The sequence below is a fragment of the Pteropus medius genome, unplaced genomic scaffold, assembly GCF_902729225.1.
Source record: "Pteropus medius unplaced genomic scaffold, Ma_sr-lr_union100, whole genome shotgun sequence".
In the NCBI taxonomy this organism is placed as follows: Eukaryota; Metazoa; Chordata; class Mammalia; order Chiroptera; family Pteropodidae; genus Pteropus; species Pteropus medius.
Genome location: NW_024356249.1, coordinates 10,117,245 through 10,132,535, shown reverse-complemented (window position 1 = coordinate 10,132,535; position 15,291 = coordinate 10,117,245). Strand labels below are relative to the sequence as shown.

The 15,291-nt window shown below is 52.9% G+C and overlaps 1 protein-coding gene across 4 annotated transcripts; it reads left to right on the top strand.

The window, feature by feature from the left end:
* The first annotated feature begins 224 nt into the window (after positions 1–224).
* Positions 225–13,527, top strand: IRF5 (interferon regulatory factor 5). Of its 4 annotated transcripts, none has more exons than XM_039860945.1 (9): positions 225–360; positions 5,669–5,866; positions 7,638–7,827; positions 8,183–8,253; positions 8,743–8,776; positions 8,957–9,214; positions 9,467–9,859; positions 9,944–10,062; positions 10,375–13,527. In XM_039860945.1, the coding sequence occupies exons 2-9, from the start codon at positions 5,672–5,674 to the stop codon at positions 10,600–10,602; spliced, it is 1,488 nt and encodes a 495-aa protein (XP_039716879.1). In that variant the 5' UTR covers positions 225–360; positions 5,669–5,671; the 3' UTR covers positions 10,603–13,527. The 4 variants fall into 4 exon arrangements, with proteins under 4 accessions (XP_039716879.1, XP_039716878.1, XP_039716877.1 ...); XM_039860944.1 differs by lacking the exon at positions 225–360 and adding an exon at positions 471–592; XM_039860943.1 differs by lacking the exon at positions 225–360 and adding an exon at positions 707–3,935.
* Positions 13,528–15,291: the final 1,764 nt, after the last annotated feature.

The window sequence follows — 15,291 nt, the reverse complement described above, 5'->3', positions numbered from 1 at the left end:
CCTATCTGCAGGCTCGTCCAGGATGCGGTGTCGGGGTCCGGGCGCCAGCGGTTGGGGGCTGGGGCGGCCTCGGATCTTATCCGTCGCCCCACCGCGCGCCCGTCCGAGGCTCGGTTGATGGCCTGGGTCTGCACGGATCTGAGCTCCCGGAGGGCGCGGACTGGGAAATTCCCGGGCCCGACTGAGCACTGAAGCGTGGTGGGGGGCTGGGGCTGTCGCATGACTATTTTGCAGGTCCAGAAGGCCGAAGGACCCCAGCCGTCGGTCCAGGCCCCTGCTCTGCCTGGCGGCTCCCCGGAGGTCACGCGCTGCAGGGGCCCCAGTCCGGCCTGAAGCTGAGCCCGGGCCCGCGGTCTCCGGGTCAGTGCGGGGGCCCGCGGTCTCCGGGTCAGTGCGGGGGCCCGCGGGTGGCTCCGCGGGGCGGGGCGGGGCGCAGCCCGCGCACCCGGGCTCGGCGGCCTCCCGGAGGGGCGGGGGCGGCGATGCGGAAGTGCCGGCCGGCGGGTGGGGAGCGCCGCGCGCGGAGAGCGCAGTCGGCCCCGCCGCCCGGCGCGTGCTCCGGGGCGCAGCCACGCGGGCGCACGGCTGACAGGTAGGTCCCGACCACCCCGCGCTCCTCGTCGCGCCCGCTGGGCACCTGCCGGCGGCGGGCGGGGGCTGGGGAGGGACGGGCGCGCGGGAGGGGTCGGCGTCCCGCCCGCCTGGAGCCAGAGCTCGGGTGGGCGCTTAATGTAGGGCGCGCCCTGACGGTCTGGCAGCCTCCAGGGTGTCTCTCCCGTCCCGATCACCATAGGGTGCCCCGCACCAGCAGCCTTCGTTCCGCAGGCGCCGCGGGAGCCCCGAGGCCCGGTGGTGGAGTCGGCGCTGCTGCCAGAGGCGCCAGCTCTGCTGCTTCTCTCCCTCCGTCTCGCGTTGGCAAGGATGGGTGCGCCCGGGCGCCCGGCCGGAGTACCTTGGGACGTGGAGAGAACCCCGATTTGTCCTTTCTGTGCGCTCCCCCGTGCACCCCTCACCCTTTCGGGTAAGAGGATGAGGTTTAAAGAGTTCGTCCTGCCAGGATCTTAAGGCCAATGGCAGGAATTCGGGCAGAGGGTGTGTAGGAAGATGGTGTCAGGTAGAGGCGCGGTTTTTTGACTCGCGGCCCACAAATGAAGGCGCTGACCCTCCTAGCAGAGGAGGAACCACGGGACGTAATATTTCTTGGACTAGTTTCTCTTCGTCTTTCTCTGGAACTTAAAACCGAAACAATTAAGAATCTCAAAGTGAAGGAACAGAGACTAGTGTGGCCGCGGTGTGCCCTGAGGGATGGCGAATACGTGCGAAGGACCCCACACGGTGATCTCCAGGACCCCCAAGGGCGGGAGCGGATGCCCCGGAACCGGGGCGGGGATGGGGGAACTTTCCTGGCCTCGCCAACACCTTGGGCACAGCAGGGCGGGGAAGAGGGCGGAGGTGTCACCCGCCAGAGGAGCTGTCCGAGAGGCAGACCCCGAGCCCGTGTCCCGGGGGTGGCTCCGCGGCAACCCGCTGCAGGCGGAACCTGCAGGGCTGTCCCCAGTGCAGGGTCTGGCCTGGACTCTTGCGCGCGGAGCGGGGATAAGTCACCAGGTCGAGCAAAGACGCGGGGTAGGGCAGATGGAGGAAGCTAGAGGCTCTCCGAAGGGAGCAGCCAGGTCAGAGGCAGAGGCCTCGACCTCCCCTGAACTATTGGCCCGAGGCGCGGGGACTCCCAGCAAGTCTAAGGAGGCACTTGGAAACCACCTTTCTTACTGAAAGGCCTGACTCTGGGGTTTCCCCCCTGCGCTTTGGCCTTCCCCCACAGTGCCCTGGGAGGAGACTGAGAGAGGCTTCTTCCTGAGGCAGCTGTTGCCCCCAGCCTTCGCTGGTCTCCGGGTGTGATCGGCCCGCGTGGAGGAGGTGGAATGTAGGGTATCGAGGGTGCAGGAACCCCCATGCCTCCTCCCTGAGCTTGGCGTGGGGTTTGGGGAGAGAGACGATGTGAATCAAACTCGGGAGGTGGCAAGGGGCTTGCTGCTCTGCCCACAACCAGGGGGCTGCAGTACTTTCTCTTCTAGGGGCCCCTGGTGCCCACAGTGTTCCAGACTCCTCAAGTCGCTGGCTCCGGGGACGTCAGGGCCCTGGCATGAGTTGTGGGACCACCCCGACCCCAGAGGGGCTGTTGGCTGCTTCCTGTATGGAGACTCCCTCGGGTCCTCAGTATCCACTTCTCTTTCGGCATCCCATGGAAGCTGATGCAGGCGCTGCCGGGTTTTCCCCACTTTCCAGCATCCACAAAGCTAGGTCTGAGGCTGCAGAAATGTCACCCCTGAGACTGCAGACCTCTTCCGCTGTCAAGGAGTCGGGCAGACCCCTGACCAGCCCTGCCCTTCTCCATCCCTTTCCAGCAGTGGGGCGGGATGTAGGAGGGACTTCCTGAGGGCTGCCCTATATCTTCTGGGGTCCCCTGGAAATCTGGCCAACTGTTTCCATCTGGAGGGAAAATAGGGATAGGGCGCGAAGGCACTGGAATTCACAATTCTTGGCATAAGGATGGTCGGAATCAAATCTAAACCCACCTTGGGGAAGGAGGAAGCCACCTTGGGAAGCTGATGCTGACCCTGGTCCTGCTACACCTGGCTTCAGGCAACACTCCCTGAGGCTGAAGACCTTTCTGAGGTTTGCTGCGCAGGCCCTCCCTTGGCCCTGCCTGGCCTGCCTGAAGGGGCTGTGCCATACTGACAAGAGGCCAGAATTATAATTTAAAAACCTTTGTATTGAACAGCAGTGCTGGGCCGACCAGGCAGTGGGACTCACCCAGATTTCCTCCTTGCCCTGGGCACAGGAGTCGGCCTTTCTGGTCTCCCAGCTGCACCACCCCTGGCACAGCTGCGGGCCCAACCATGTGTGTGGGGTCTTTGGGGGCAGATTGCCTTCTCTCTGTGTCAACAAAGCTTTCCTCCATCCACTTTCACTTAGCTGGAATCGCCTGTGACTGGTGACTATCACCCCTCTATTCTAAGAGCAAGGCCTTTGGGAGGAAGGCTACCCAATGCTATGAACCACACTAAATGTTTGGTGACAGCCAGCAGACTTGGGGGTTGGGGGATGGGCTGCAGGGTGAGAGATTGAGAATTTGGTCTGGGGGACCCAAACGAGAATTTATCTCCATATGCCTTCCCTCCCCCAGCTCAGTGAGTCAGGTTTCTGAGTTGTCTTGTCTGGCCACTTTCATTTCCCCTGGGGCTGGGTGGAGGCTGGTAAAGAAAGGGGAACTGAGCCGTCCATCTTCTGAGGCCTGGGGGCAGGGCAGGAGCTTTCCCACCCTCCCTGGCCCAGCCTGGAGCTGGGCACTGCTCTAAGGATGGAGACTTCTTTGCAGGATGTGGCACTTAGCAGCCACAACCCAAAAAGGTACCAGGCAGAGAATTTCGGGGGAAACTGAGGCTCACTGTTCCAAAGCAAGGCCAAAGCAAACCTGGAACAACAGAGGGCAGTCAACTTTCCACCCAGGCAGGCCAGGAAACCCCCTGGGGTTTGAGGACCTCCCAGGCAGCAGCCCGGCCCTGGTTGGATGGCTTTAGCTGTTAGAAAATTCTTCAGCCTGGGTCATCTTCGTCAGTGAAGGCTACTCTGGTGTTGACTCAAACCCTAGTCCCTTTGACACAGTGGTACCTCAAACATTAAGGATAGCTCTCATCCCCCTCCCCCACCCCTGAGTGTTCACTTCACCAACCCGGATACCCCGTTTCCTTCAGCCGTTCCTTCCCTGAGAGGCCTGCCAGCCTTGAACCCTAGCCGGCATTGGAGCCTCAGCAGCCTTCCTCTTGGGTCCAGTCTCACTCCCTTTGACCTGGAAGAGGGCCCTGGAGAGAGCAGGGCTGGTGGCGGGAGATCATCCGGAGGACAGAAAGCATCCAGCATCTGGGGTGTACCAGTTGGCTGGTATTTCTTAAGTCCTACTTTGGTCCAGTGAATGGTAGGGTGCTGGGGTGAGGGGAGTGTGTGGGAGCAGAGAGCAGGAGACAGTCTTGCCCTTGAGGAGGCCGCCTGCCCACCTGGAAGGTAAACAAGATGGGGGGAGGGTCAGTGTGAGGTGGAGTAAGAGTCCCAAACCCACTGATCTCAATGAAAAGAGTTCAGGGCCACCCATGGGGCCACCCATGGTGCCTTGGAGAGTGGAATGTGAATGCTGGTGTGCCCACCCCGCAAGTGCAAGTGTCAGCACCTGTCTGCACGTCACCCTTCCAGGCAACATGCCCACCCATTCCTATGCCACCCTTATCGCCACCACCCCCTCTCCTTACTTGTGAGGGTCTTTTGAGGCAATGGAGGTACCAAGGATGTGGGAGAGAAGCATGGTTCTGGGGCAGTGTGTCCTCTTACACACACACGCACCAGCCACCAACTCACCTACCAGAGCCCGGCATGGAGGCAGCCTTGTATCTCATCCTGCTCAGCCCTTTGTTCTTTACTGGCCGAGTGACAAATTCCCCTCGGTCTTAAGACGGGTGGCTCTGTGATGGCTCAGTCCTTTCCACCTCTGATTCTGGGCTTGTAGGTTAAGGGCAAGGGCAGGAGAGAAACCACCGAGGATGGAACTGAGCAGGAAGGGCCTCAGGACAGTGAAGAGAAATTTCAGGTCTGGAGAGGGGCTGGCAGACGGAGGGAGGAGGCGTGGGTTCCACGTGGCCCGCTGGCCTCCGCCTAGGGAGGCAGAGACTGGCCTGGAGAGCTGGCACTGGGTCCCTGTGGGCAGCCGTTAGACCTCGCCTCTGTAGTTCCTGCAGCTCTGGGCAGCACAGGGCCTGGCAAATGTTAGGTGCTTACTAATTGCTGAATGGTCAGGGGGAGGGACCAGAGTCTAAGAATTTGATGGCTTTAGAAGGATAGGCTCTAAGTCTGGTGGCCACTGTCCTGGTGATACAGGAGGTAGACTGAGTTGACTGATGAGATTTCCCTCAAGATGTCCAGATGGGGAAAGCTTGATTTCTGAGGGAAACTGAGGCAGAAAGGAAGCTCCGAAGACTGGGTGTAGAAACCCTCCCTCCGTTCACATGTCTGCCTCGGTCTTGGGCCAGGTCTCCTAGAGGGTGCTTTAGTGAGGGAGGGGAGCAGGGGGAATGCTAAGCAAGGATGTGGACCCAGCTGGAGGCTGGCTTCAGCCTGACCCCTCGGGGAGCTCTGGAGCGCATGCAGCACCAGTTTGCTCCACCTAAAGCAAGGGAACCGGCCTTTCGTCCCTGTGTGTCAGTCACTCACTGGCTACTGGCTGTCCCCTGTGGGGAGGGGTGGGCCTAGCCTGGAGTCGGGCAGGGAGGGCAGGTCTCGCAATGGACAGCTCTATGCCTCTGTGCTGTGCCAGCCTCACAGCAGCTGGGGAAGTGATACCTCTGGGCGGGGCACCCGCAGCATCCACTTCAGCTGTAATGCCCTCCTTCCTTTGTCCCCAAACACAGCATAGATGATCCTGTGACAAGAAAGCTGAAGGCTAGAAAAGAGAATTGTCCTTGAGCACCTGGAGGGACAGGGGAGACTCCAGCCCCCAGTGCTGGGAGGAAATGAAAGCCCTAACAGCCAACGGCTGGGCCCCCGAGCGCCCCCACACCCCTCTGCCAGAGGAGCATTTAGCTGCAAATCTGCTAATGCCCCGCCCTGCTTTCTCCTGCAGACCATGAACCAGCCCGCCCCAGGTGCCCTCCCGCCGCCCCGCCGTGTGCGGCTGAAGCCCTGGCTGGTGGCCCAGGTGAACAGCTGCCAGTACCCAGGGCTTCAGTGGGTCAATGGTGAAAGGAAATTCTTCTACATCCCCTGGCGACATGCCACACGGCACGGCCCAAGCCAGGATGGAGATAACACCATCTTCAAGGTAAGCCTTGGATGAGGGACTGCCTGGACCTCTGAGGCACCCCCTCCCTAGAAGAGGACCCCCCCTCCCAAATCTCAGACTGGCCACTCAGTTGCCTTGCTGCATGTGATCCTACACGTGGACTTAGGCGACCCAGGCATGACCACAGGGTATATCTTTTCTAATTTGCTCCCAAGAGCAAGGTGGGGACTGAGAGGTCCCCAAGAGACCTTCCTGTAACTCCTCCTCCCCCTCGTTCTTGTCTTGTACTCATTACACGTGAGCATGTGTGCACTGTGCACGTTCGATGTACATGTGCTGAACGAAGACAACAGAATTCCCCTGTAGTCATAACACTAAGAGGTAACTGCTATGATTATTTTTTGCTTATATTTTCAGTCTTCTGCATATGTATTCATGAGACACAAACCTAGAATCAGACTGTGTATTCTATTTTGTAACCCACATTTTTCACCCAACATTGGGACCAAATTTTCTCTCCAATATATGCCACGTCACTTTTAGTGACCGCTGTAATTTCCATTGGAGGGGTTTAGCACAGTTTAGTCACCCAGTCCCAGGTTATGGATGCTTCTGGTGTTTCAGTGTTGAAGACCACATTGCCAGGTATACCCTCTAAACTCTTACCCTTTGTACATCTTAAATGATTTTCTTTGGGGTTAGTTCCTAGAGTTAAACATTGCTGGGTCAAAGAGAATGCTTATTTTTAAAGCTTTGGATGTGTGTTTCTTAGTTTTTGCACTTATCAAGTTCTTTTCAAATCTGCTTATTTTTGAATAGATAACCCAGTTATACAACTCAAAATTTAAAAAGCATAAAATAGTTTGCAAGAAAAAGTCTCCCTCCTGTCCCTGTCCCCAGCCAGCCACCCCCTCCCTAGAGGCAATAAGTATTATCAGTTTCTTGTTTATCCTTTGCGAGAGTTTTTTGTACATAGACGAGCAAATATGTACCTATCCTTTCTTCCACTTTCCACAAAATGAGAGACGTATGCATATTCGTATGCATAGCTCGTATTTCTTGAAGATTACAACATGTCAGTATATCAAAAGCTCCCTCTTTTTTTTAATCACTCTTAGAATGGGTTGTAATTTAACGGGCACCCATTGATGGGCACTTCAGTTATTTGGGGTCTTTTACTTTCACAAACAGTATGCTGCAATGAATAACCTTATATATGTAGAATTAGGTCGATGCTTCTGTATCTATAGAATAAATTCCTGGAAGTCAAATGACTGGGTTAAGGGATAGAAACATTTGTAATCCTGACAGCAACCAAAGTGCCCTCCAAAATAATGATGCCAATAGCTAAAGTGTACGGAGCCCATCCAAATGCAGGTGTGGTTAGTTCTGAGAGCTCTTTGGGCCCTCGAGTCTTCATGGCCACCCTGTGAGGTGGGTGCTATGATGGGGAGACCAAAGCAAAGAGAGGCAAAGTAATGTGCTGCTGGCACACAGCTGGCGGGTGGCAGTTTCTGGATTCAAACCCGGTCCTGCTCCAGACCCACATTCTTGTCCACCATGTCGTACTGTCCTCCTTAGAGATTATACCTGTTCACGCTTGCAGGAGCGGGGAAAGCAATGCCTTTCAAAGCACCTCGATTTCCCCGAGGGCTGGGAAGGGCTGGTGTCATATCTCCCACCTTGCAGAGGGGCACTCGGGGTGTCCGTGGTCTCCCTGCACAGCAGCAACTCCCATCAGACAGGAGGGGCTGGGCTTTGGTGAGGGGCGAGGTTCTCTGCGGTTGCCTGTCTTCTCTCCCTGCCCCAGGCCTGGGCCAAGGAGACGGGGAAGTACACCGAGGGGGTGGACGAGGCCGATCCGGCCAAGTGGAAGGCCAACCTGCGCTGTGCCCTTAACAAGAGCCGTGACTTCCGCCTCATCTATGACGGGCCCCGGGACATGCCGCCTCAGCCCTACAAGATCTACGAGGTCTGCTCCAATGGCCCTGCTCCCGCAGGTATCCATGCCTCCCTGTGTGGGCCACGTAGGAGGCGGTACAGGGAGGCCCAGTGCCCTCCATTGTGCAGTGGCCGGGCACGCGCTCCCAAGGAGTGGCTGGGGATAGGCCACTTGTGGGGCATGGACCAGGGCTTTAGGTTCATCTCCCTTAGCCAGTTCTCGTTCTTGGCTCCCGGCTCCCAGTACAGATCTGGTGGCCTAGGGAGCTGAGCGCCACGGGGTCAGAGAGGTCCCTACTGGTTCCTGATGGCTGTGCAGCTACAGCAGGGGCTGCTATGTGGACCCCAGTGACCCTCCTTCTCCTCCCCACTGACTTCTTTCCCGTCTTCCTTTTTCTCTCCCTCCATCTGCAGAGTCACAGCCCAGCGAGGACCACACGCGTGGTGCAGGAGAGGAGGAGGAGGAGGAGGAGGAAGAGGAAGAGGTGAGCGGGGGCTCTGCCTGCCCTGACGTGGGCCCGGCCGGGGCGTTTCTCTTGTCCTCTGCTCTAGGACCGGGCAGCCCTGCTCCACTCCTCTGGAGCCCTGCTGCTCTCCCTGCAGCTCTACTCTTGAGTTTCTTCTCCGGGATTCTGAGGATAGAAACAAAGTCACCACCTTGAACCCTCGGGGGCTTTGTCGGTTCAACACGTGCTCACACTTTGATTGACTGACTCTCACAAAAGTTGGAGCTTAGTAGGTGCTATACCTGTTCAGAGGGCAGATGTGGAAACTGAGGGACTGAGCAGCTCACTGACTTGCCTGCGATGGCAGACCTGGGGCTGGAGGCAGGGTCTGGCCTCGGCTAAGCCGAGGACCAGGGAATTGCCTTGTGGTTCTCATGTGTTTTCTTTAGCATCAGATCAATTTAATAACCTGTCCTCCCTTCTCTCTCTGGCCTCTTCCCTCCTCCTTTGCCTGTGTCTTCCCTTCAGCTCCAGAGGATGTTACCAAGCCTGAGCCTCACAGGTGGGGCTGGGAGGTGGTATGGTTGGGGGCTTAGTATAAGGAGAAGCTGCAGGTACCATAGGTACCTGGGAGGGGGTTGAAGGGAGGCTATGGGGGGAGGTCCAGGGCCGGGAGTAGGTGAGCCTGGGAGGCAGCTCCTAGAAGTTGCATTAAAGCTCTCTCCACCCCTACCCTCTATAGAAGCAGCGCAGCCTGGTCCCCCCATGGCACCCTATTCTTTACCCAAGGAAGATGTCAAGTGGCCACCTACTCTGCAGCCTCCTGCAGTGCTGGGCCCCCCTGCTCCAGGACCCAACCTCCTGGGCCCTGCCCCCGCCTATGGGGAGCTTCTCCCTGAGGTCCTGCCGAGCCTGCAGCACGGGGCCCTGGCTGCCAGCCTGCCCCCTGCAAGCGAACAACTCCTGCCCGACCTGCTGATCAGCCCTCACATGCTGCCTCGTAAGGACCCAGGGGCTGGCTGGGCAGGGTAAAGCGGTGCTGGGGGGGGGGTGGGGGGTTGGTTTGGTAAAGAGGATGGAGGATGGCTAAGAAAAGAACAAAGATGCCCATGCCAGTCCCTCCTTGGGTGGGGGGAAGTAAGGGGGAGTGCTGAGCAGACGACCTAGCCACTGGGCAGAAAAAGTCGGTCGAACTGCAGAATGGGAGGTCTGGGGCTCAGAGACCAGGAAGTCCTGCCCCTCTGCCCCACAGTGACTGACCTGGAGATCAAGTTCCAGTACCGTGGGCGGCCACCCCGTGCCCTCACCATCAGCAATCCACATGGCTGCCGGCTCTTCTACAGCCAGCTAGAGGCCACCCAGGAGCAGGTGGAGCTCTTTGGCCCTGTGAGCTTGGAGCAAGTGCGCTTCCCCAGCCCTGAGGACATCCCCAGTGACAAGCAGCGCTTCTACACGAACCAGCTGCTGGATGTCCTGGACCGCGGGCTCATCCTCCAGTTGCAAGGTCAGGATCTGTATGCCATCCGCCTGTGCCAGTGCAAGGTGTTCTGGAGTGGGCCCTGTGCCTTTGCTCATGGGTCACACCCCAACCCCATCCAGCGAGAGGTCAAGACCAAGCTCTTCAGCCTGGAGAATTTTCTCAATGGTGAGGGCCCCACATTGTGTTCCTCCTGGGCTCCTATCATCGGGGGCATGGTTCTAGCCTCTGAGGGTCTTGATCTCGCTGTAGGGCTCATCCTGTTCCAGAAGGGCCAGACCAACACCCCACCACCGTTTGAAATCTTCTTCTGCTTTGGGGAGGAGTGGCCTGACCGCAAACCCCGAGAGAAGAAGCTCATCACTGTACAGGTATACTACCATCTCCCAACCCCCCCAACCCCCCAATTCTGCTTTGGCTTGAGTAAAGGGGACTCCTGAGACAAGCCCTCGCCCCACGGTGGAGACTCAGGGCTCTCTGGGCAGTGTGAACTTGGTGGCTGGATATCATCAAGGCCCAGGGCTGTCCACACATAAGTCGCCTTTGTCCAAAGTAGATACTGGTGCCGCTTCTTCCTGGTGTATGCGGCCCATCGCCCGTCCCCTGGTGGATGCCCTCACGTGCAACTGGATTTGACCACCCTGACAAGGTTCTCCCTCTCCTGGATCTTCTTTGCTCCCCAGGTGGTGCCCGTAGCAGCTCGGTTGTTGCTGGAGATGTTCTCAGGGGAGCTTTCCTGGTCGGCTGATAGTATCCGGCTACAGATCTCAAACCCAGACCTCAAAGACCACATGGTGGAACAGTTCAAGGAGCTCCATCACATCTGGCAGTCTCAGCAGCAGTTGCAGCCAGTGGCCCAGGCCCCTCCTGCTGGTGGGGCCTGGCCCATGCACCCAGCCGGCATGCAATGAGGTTGCAGATAGTGACTGAACTAGGCTTCTTGGGTGGCTGCATGGATTAATGTGGAGGTGTGACAGCCCCAGGGGCATCTGACTGGCTGCAGGGTCCTATCTCTGGGTCTCCGGGAAGTGTATTTGGGCCAAAATAGAGGAAAGAGAGGCCCAAATTCCAGGTTCTCCCTGCAGACAGAAGGCAAAGGAAGCTGGAAGCCAGTTTTGCTATGGGGGCTGTATCTTCTGGACATGCCTCTCCTCTGCTCGCCCTGGTCTCCTGGCTCTGGAAGAACTCAGCCATCGACACCAGTGAGCAGACAAGGAACTCCGACTCCGGGGCCCTCGCTGTCCAGAGGGAATTGCGCCAGCATGCCCTCATTTCCTCTGGCAGAAAGAGCTAAGAGCTCTGGGCCCGGTCCCCCTAGCAGGGCCTCTGCAGGGCATGGGCCTGACTTTGAGCCTAACTTCATCTTTCTCCTTCCTGAGACAGATATGAGCACTTAGGTATTATACCAGATACTTAAGGCTGGCAGCTACCTCTTCTTGAGAGTCCAAGAACCTGGGGTAGAAAGTGGAGTTTTATATATTTTTGGATTAATAAATGTTAAAAACATTCAGCTATTCTTTTACTTTTTCCAGCACCAGCTGCTTCCATGCTATTCTACTAGACCCTATTTCTGATGCCAGCTGGCCCTTTCTCCTAGCACCTCCCCTTCATCTCTGGTGCCATTGACACAGAGAGGGCCTGCCTTCCAGGCTGATGAGTCAGCGGGGCCTTCATAAACACTCACCTGGCTGGCTGCTTTCCAGGAGGAAGCTGACTAAAGCAAGGGTATGGATTTTTAAATGTGTGCAGAATATAAAATCCTGTCCAAATCAATTTTCCCATAAGAAATGATGAAAAAGGGCTGGTATTTCGATTACATCGCAATCTTTATCCTTCTGTATATTTGCACGCTATTAAATATATTAGGACAATGAATGTAAATTGGTAGCTCATTGTTTGAATCTGGCTCATAGATATAATTTTCTGGCTTGAATAATTTTGTTTATCTTTTTATTATGGAAGATTTTAAACATTTGTGAAAGTAGGGAGAATGGTATGAAATCCCCATGTAGTAACTTCAACAATTGTCAATTCATAGTCTTTCTCATCTAAACTACCATCCACACCCCCACCCTGAGGTTATTTTGAAGCAAATCCTACCTACACCTAACATTTTGTGTTGTCATCATGTATCTCTAAGAAGACAGGGACATTCTGAAAAAACAAAACCACTATATCCTCAAATCTAATGTGAAGACATTAACTTTTATAAAATACCTATTGTTTAAAAATTTAAGACATTAGATAAATTTTATTGCAATTTAATTGTGGAAGAAACCAAATTGTTCAGCATTCTGCTTTTGCCTAGATGCTGGCTGCTCTGCTATTAACGTATTTTGTCTTCTGTATTTCCTGTAAATTGGTACTTTGATCTAGACTCTGAATTCTAGAGGCTCAACTGAATGGAGTTTTTTAACTACCTAGTTTTAGGTATTTGTCTCCATCTTTAGTTATTATACATCATGCTACAGTGAAGAGGCTTGTGCATACTCATCTTTTCATAGTTTTGCCAGTGTATCTTTGGGATGGAGCTCCAGAAATGGGATTTCTGGGCCAAAGGAAAAATATATGTAATTTTTCTAGATATTGGCAAAATCCTATTAAACCTGAGTGTGCCTGTTTCCCCAATCACACCAACAAACTATACTAACATTCTGGATTTTTGCCAACCTGACAGATCAAAAATAGTATCTTAGTGCCACTTCTCATTATGAGCAAGGCCAAGCGTCTTTGTGTGGTTAAGTGGCCTGTGTGGATTTTAAAAAAATTTTAGAATAGTTTTAGAGTTACAGAAAAGTTACTTGAGAGTTCCTATATACCTCATACCGTTTCCCCAATTGCTAACACCTTATATTACTATGGTATATTTGTCACAACTAATGAATCTGTATGAATACACTATTATTGACTCAATTCCAATCTTTATTCAGATTTAATTAGTTTTTATCTAATATCCTTTTTCTGTTCCAGGATCCCATCCAAGTTATTGCATTACATTTAGTCATGTCTCCTTTGCCTCTACCGGTCTGACAATTTCTCAGAGGTTCCTTGTTTTTGACTTTGAGGGCACACATGAGAAAGTCCCCTATTTTGGGTTTATCTCTTGTGTTTCTCATGGTTTTTGTAAGGAAGACCACAGAGGTGAAGTGTCATTCTCACATCATCATACTGAGGGCACATGCTACCACCGTGATTTTTTTCGTGATCACCTGGCTAAGATAGTGTTTGTCAGGTTTCTCTACCATAGGTGACGCCTCTTCCCACCTTTTCCATACTGCACATACACACAGAGGTTTCAGAATTGTTAACCCATACCCTTTAAGGAACTTTACCGACTAGAACACAGTGTTTATGTACAGTTCCTTTTGTCTTTAGTTTTCAATCATTTACCAAGGTTAGCACTTTTCCCCACTGGCCTGTATAGCTCTATTTCCTCTTTAGATTGAAATAAGTTGTCAACACTTTGAGATTAGTAGATGTCACCCACCTGATTTCCAGCTTCTTTCAGGGAATTGGGAAATATAGAAGCATTCCCATTACATTCTCCAATAGCGATAATGAGCTGGAACTTCAGATGGGCGAGTTCAGTACAGTCCTCTCCCAGCCTGCTTCCCTCCTTTCACTGCCTTGTCCCTGAAGGCATCTGGGTTAGAAACCCTTGATGAACAGTGGAGCAGGGAGCCCAAGAATAGATGAACTATGGAATCTTGGAAGGAAGATCTGCACTAGGTGACTACTTGTAGATGGATTTCTCTTAATACTGCAGGAAGCTCAGGGGCTGCTGCAAATCCTCTTTGGGCTTCGACTTTTTGACTTTTTAAAAAATAAAACAAAAATGAAAATGAAAAACAGCATACCTGGCTGTCATTTCATACAGATCTGTGTTGCAGTAGCCTGTTGTGGATGAACGCTACCCGAAAGGAGCGACAGACGTTAACTCATTCCAGAGGTTAAAGGCAGGACAATGCGTGTTGCAATTTACTACTCCCTAGCTCTGCTAGAATTCTGCTTGGTGGTGGCCTTTGACTGTGCTAGGGGCCTCTGCTAGGGTTGAAGCTGGAATCCATTAGAACACTGATGTCCGTGGCCCTGGGGATGAACGCATCCCTCTAGCCCCCAACAGAAAATTTCCCCCTCACTTCCTTTCTCCAAACCCTTCCAACGGAGTTCATCCTTGTATCCGACTAAATATTCCCTTTTAATTCAAGACTCCTTCCTCTAATTCAGCTTTTCATTGACATAAAGAAATTTTCATTATTCATAGAGGAGAGGATATTGATGGTTTTCATTTTTGTAAAAGGAACATTCTTGGAAGCAGCTTTCTCATTTGCTGATAACGTGTCTCAAAAAATCAGGCATACCTTACTGCATAATCATGGATTATGGCTTTAATCTTTGCAGAAGATTCAGTTAAACTGGGGCCACACAAGGTGGACATGTACACTGCATTCATGAGGTACTGATGCCATTCAAAAGCTCAAGTTTCTTAATGTCTTATTTGTCCTACATTCTGAGTTACTTATCTTCATCGAACATGAACATAAAAATTACAAGTTACTTTTCTTTAGTATTAATCTTGCTGGGTATAGCCCCAATGGGTGATCTATGGTCCCCATAATCATGACTAAAATTCTCTGGCTACGCCAATGCAGAAATCATGGAACAGACAATTGCGTGAGCACTTTATGCCTTAGGTAAGCTCAGGGGCAAGACTCTCATTCTTCCACTAGATATCATGCAGGAAAACACTGAGGGGACCTGATCCCAAAGTTCCCTTTTAACTTAAAATTTAGGTGGGTATTCTTGCTATGCCAAAAACAACTGTTTATAAGAACTAGTCTGAAGTGATCTGTAACTTATTGTAAGTAGTGAGGCCCTGACACCATTAATGAGCTACATAACTGGGATATGCATTCCACGTGCAATTTTTCAGTGGCCAGGGAGAATTGTGTTAAGTCTTCTACACGTTTTTCCAGTCCAGATACAACTTTCTGTGATCAAAGCCAAATCCTTAAACAAAGCAAACAGAGCAAGGGCAACTGGCCGTTTTAAGAACCCAGGATTGGACCAGGCTTCAGTTTTGTTTACCCAGAAAATGAGAGATGGCTGGGGTACTGTGCTGATGCCCAGAATTTGATAATCTCACTAGAAACACTTTTATATTCAAGTTTTTCCCTCCCCTTCCAATAATGCCTCTTTAGAGAGTAAAACTCTGAGTAGCATCGATGTTAAGCAGGAAAGTTTCATCAATTCCAAATAGTAGATGCAGCTCTGCAATCAAGTTCACTAGCTCAAAGCCCAATTACTATAACATACTATATGATCTCATTTATTTAAAACTCGAGAAAATGGAAACTAATCTACAATGACAGAGAGCAGACCTGTGGCTACTTGGGCATGGAGGAGAATGGGGAGAGGCATGAGGAAATTTGGGAGTAAACAAGTTCATTGTCTTGATTGTTAATGATTTCATGGGTGTATCCTATTGTCAGAGCTTATCAACTGCATACCTTAAATATGTGCAGCTTACTGTATGTCAATTATACTTCAGTACAGGTTTTTTTTTAAAGACCAAATACTCAGTAGGTTAGTAAACACCA

Excerpts from the sequence above, each read along its gene's own strand:
- IRF5 (XM_039860945.1), top strand. The coding sequence starts at position 5,672 with ATGAACCAGCCCGCCCCAGGTGCCCTCCCGCCGCCCCGCCGTGTGCGG. Across the intron at positions 8,254-8,742 it reads AGGAGGAGGAAGAGGAAGAG|CTCCAGAGGATGTTACCAAG; the intron begins GTGAGCGGGGGC and ends TCTTCCCTTCAG. Across the intron at positions 10,063-10,374 it reads AGAAGCTCATCACTGTACAG|GTGGTGCCCGTAGCAGCTCG; the intron begins GTATACTACCAT and ends TTTGCTCCCCAG.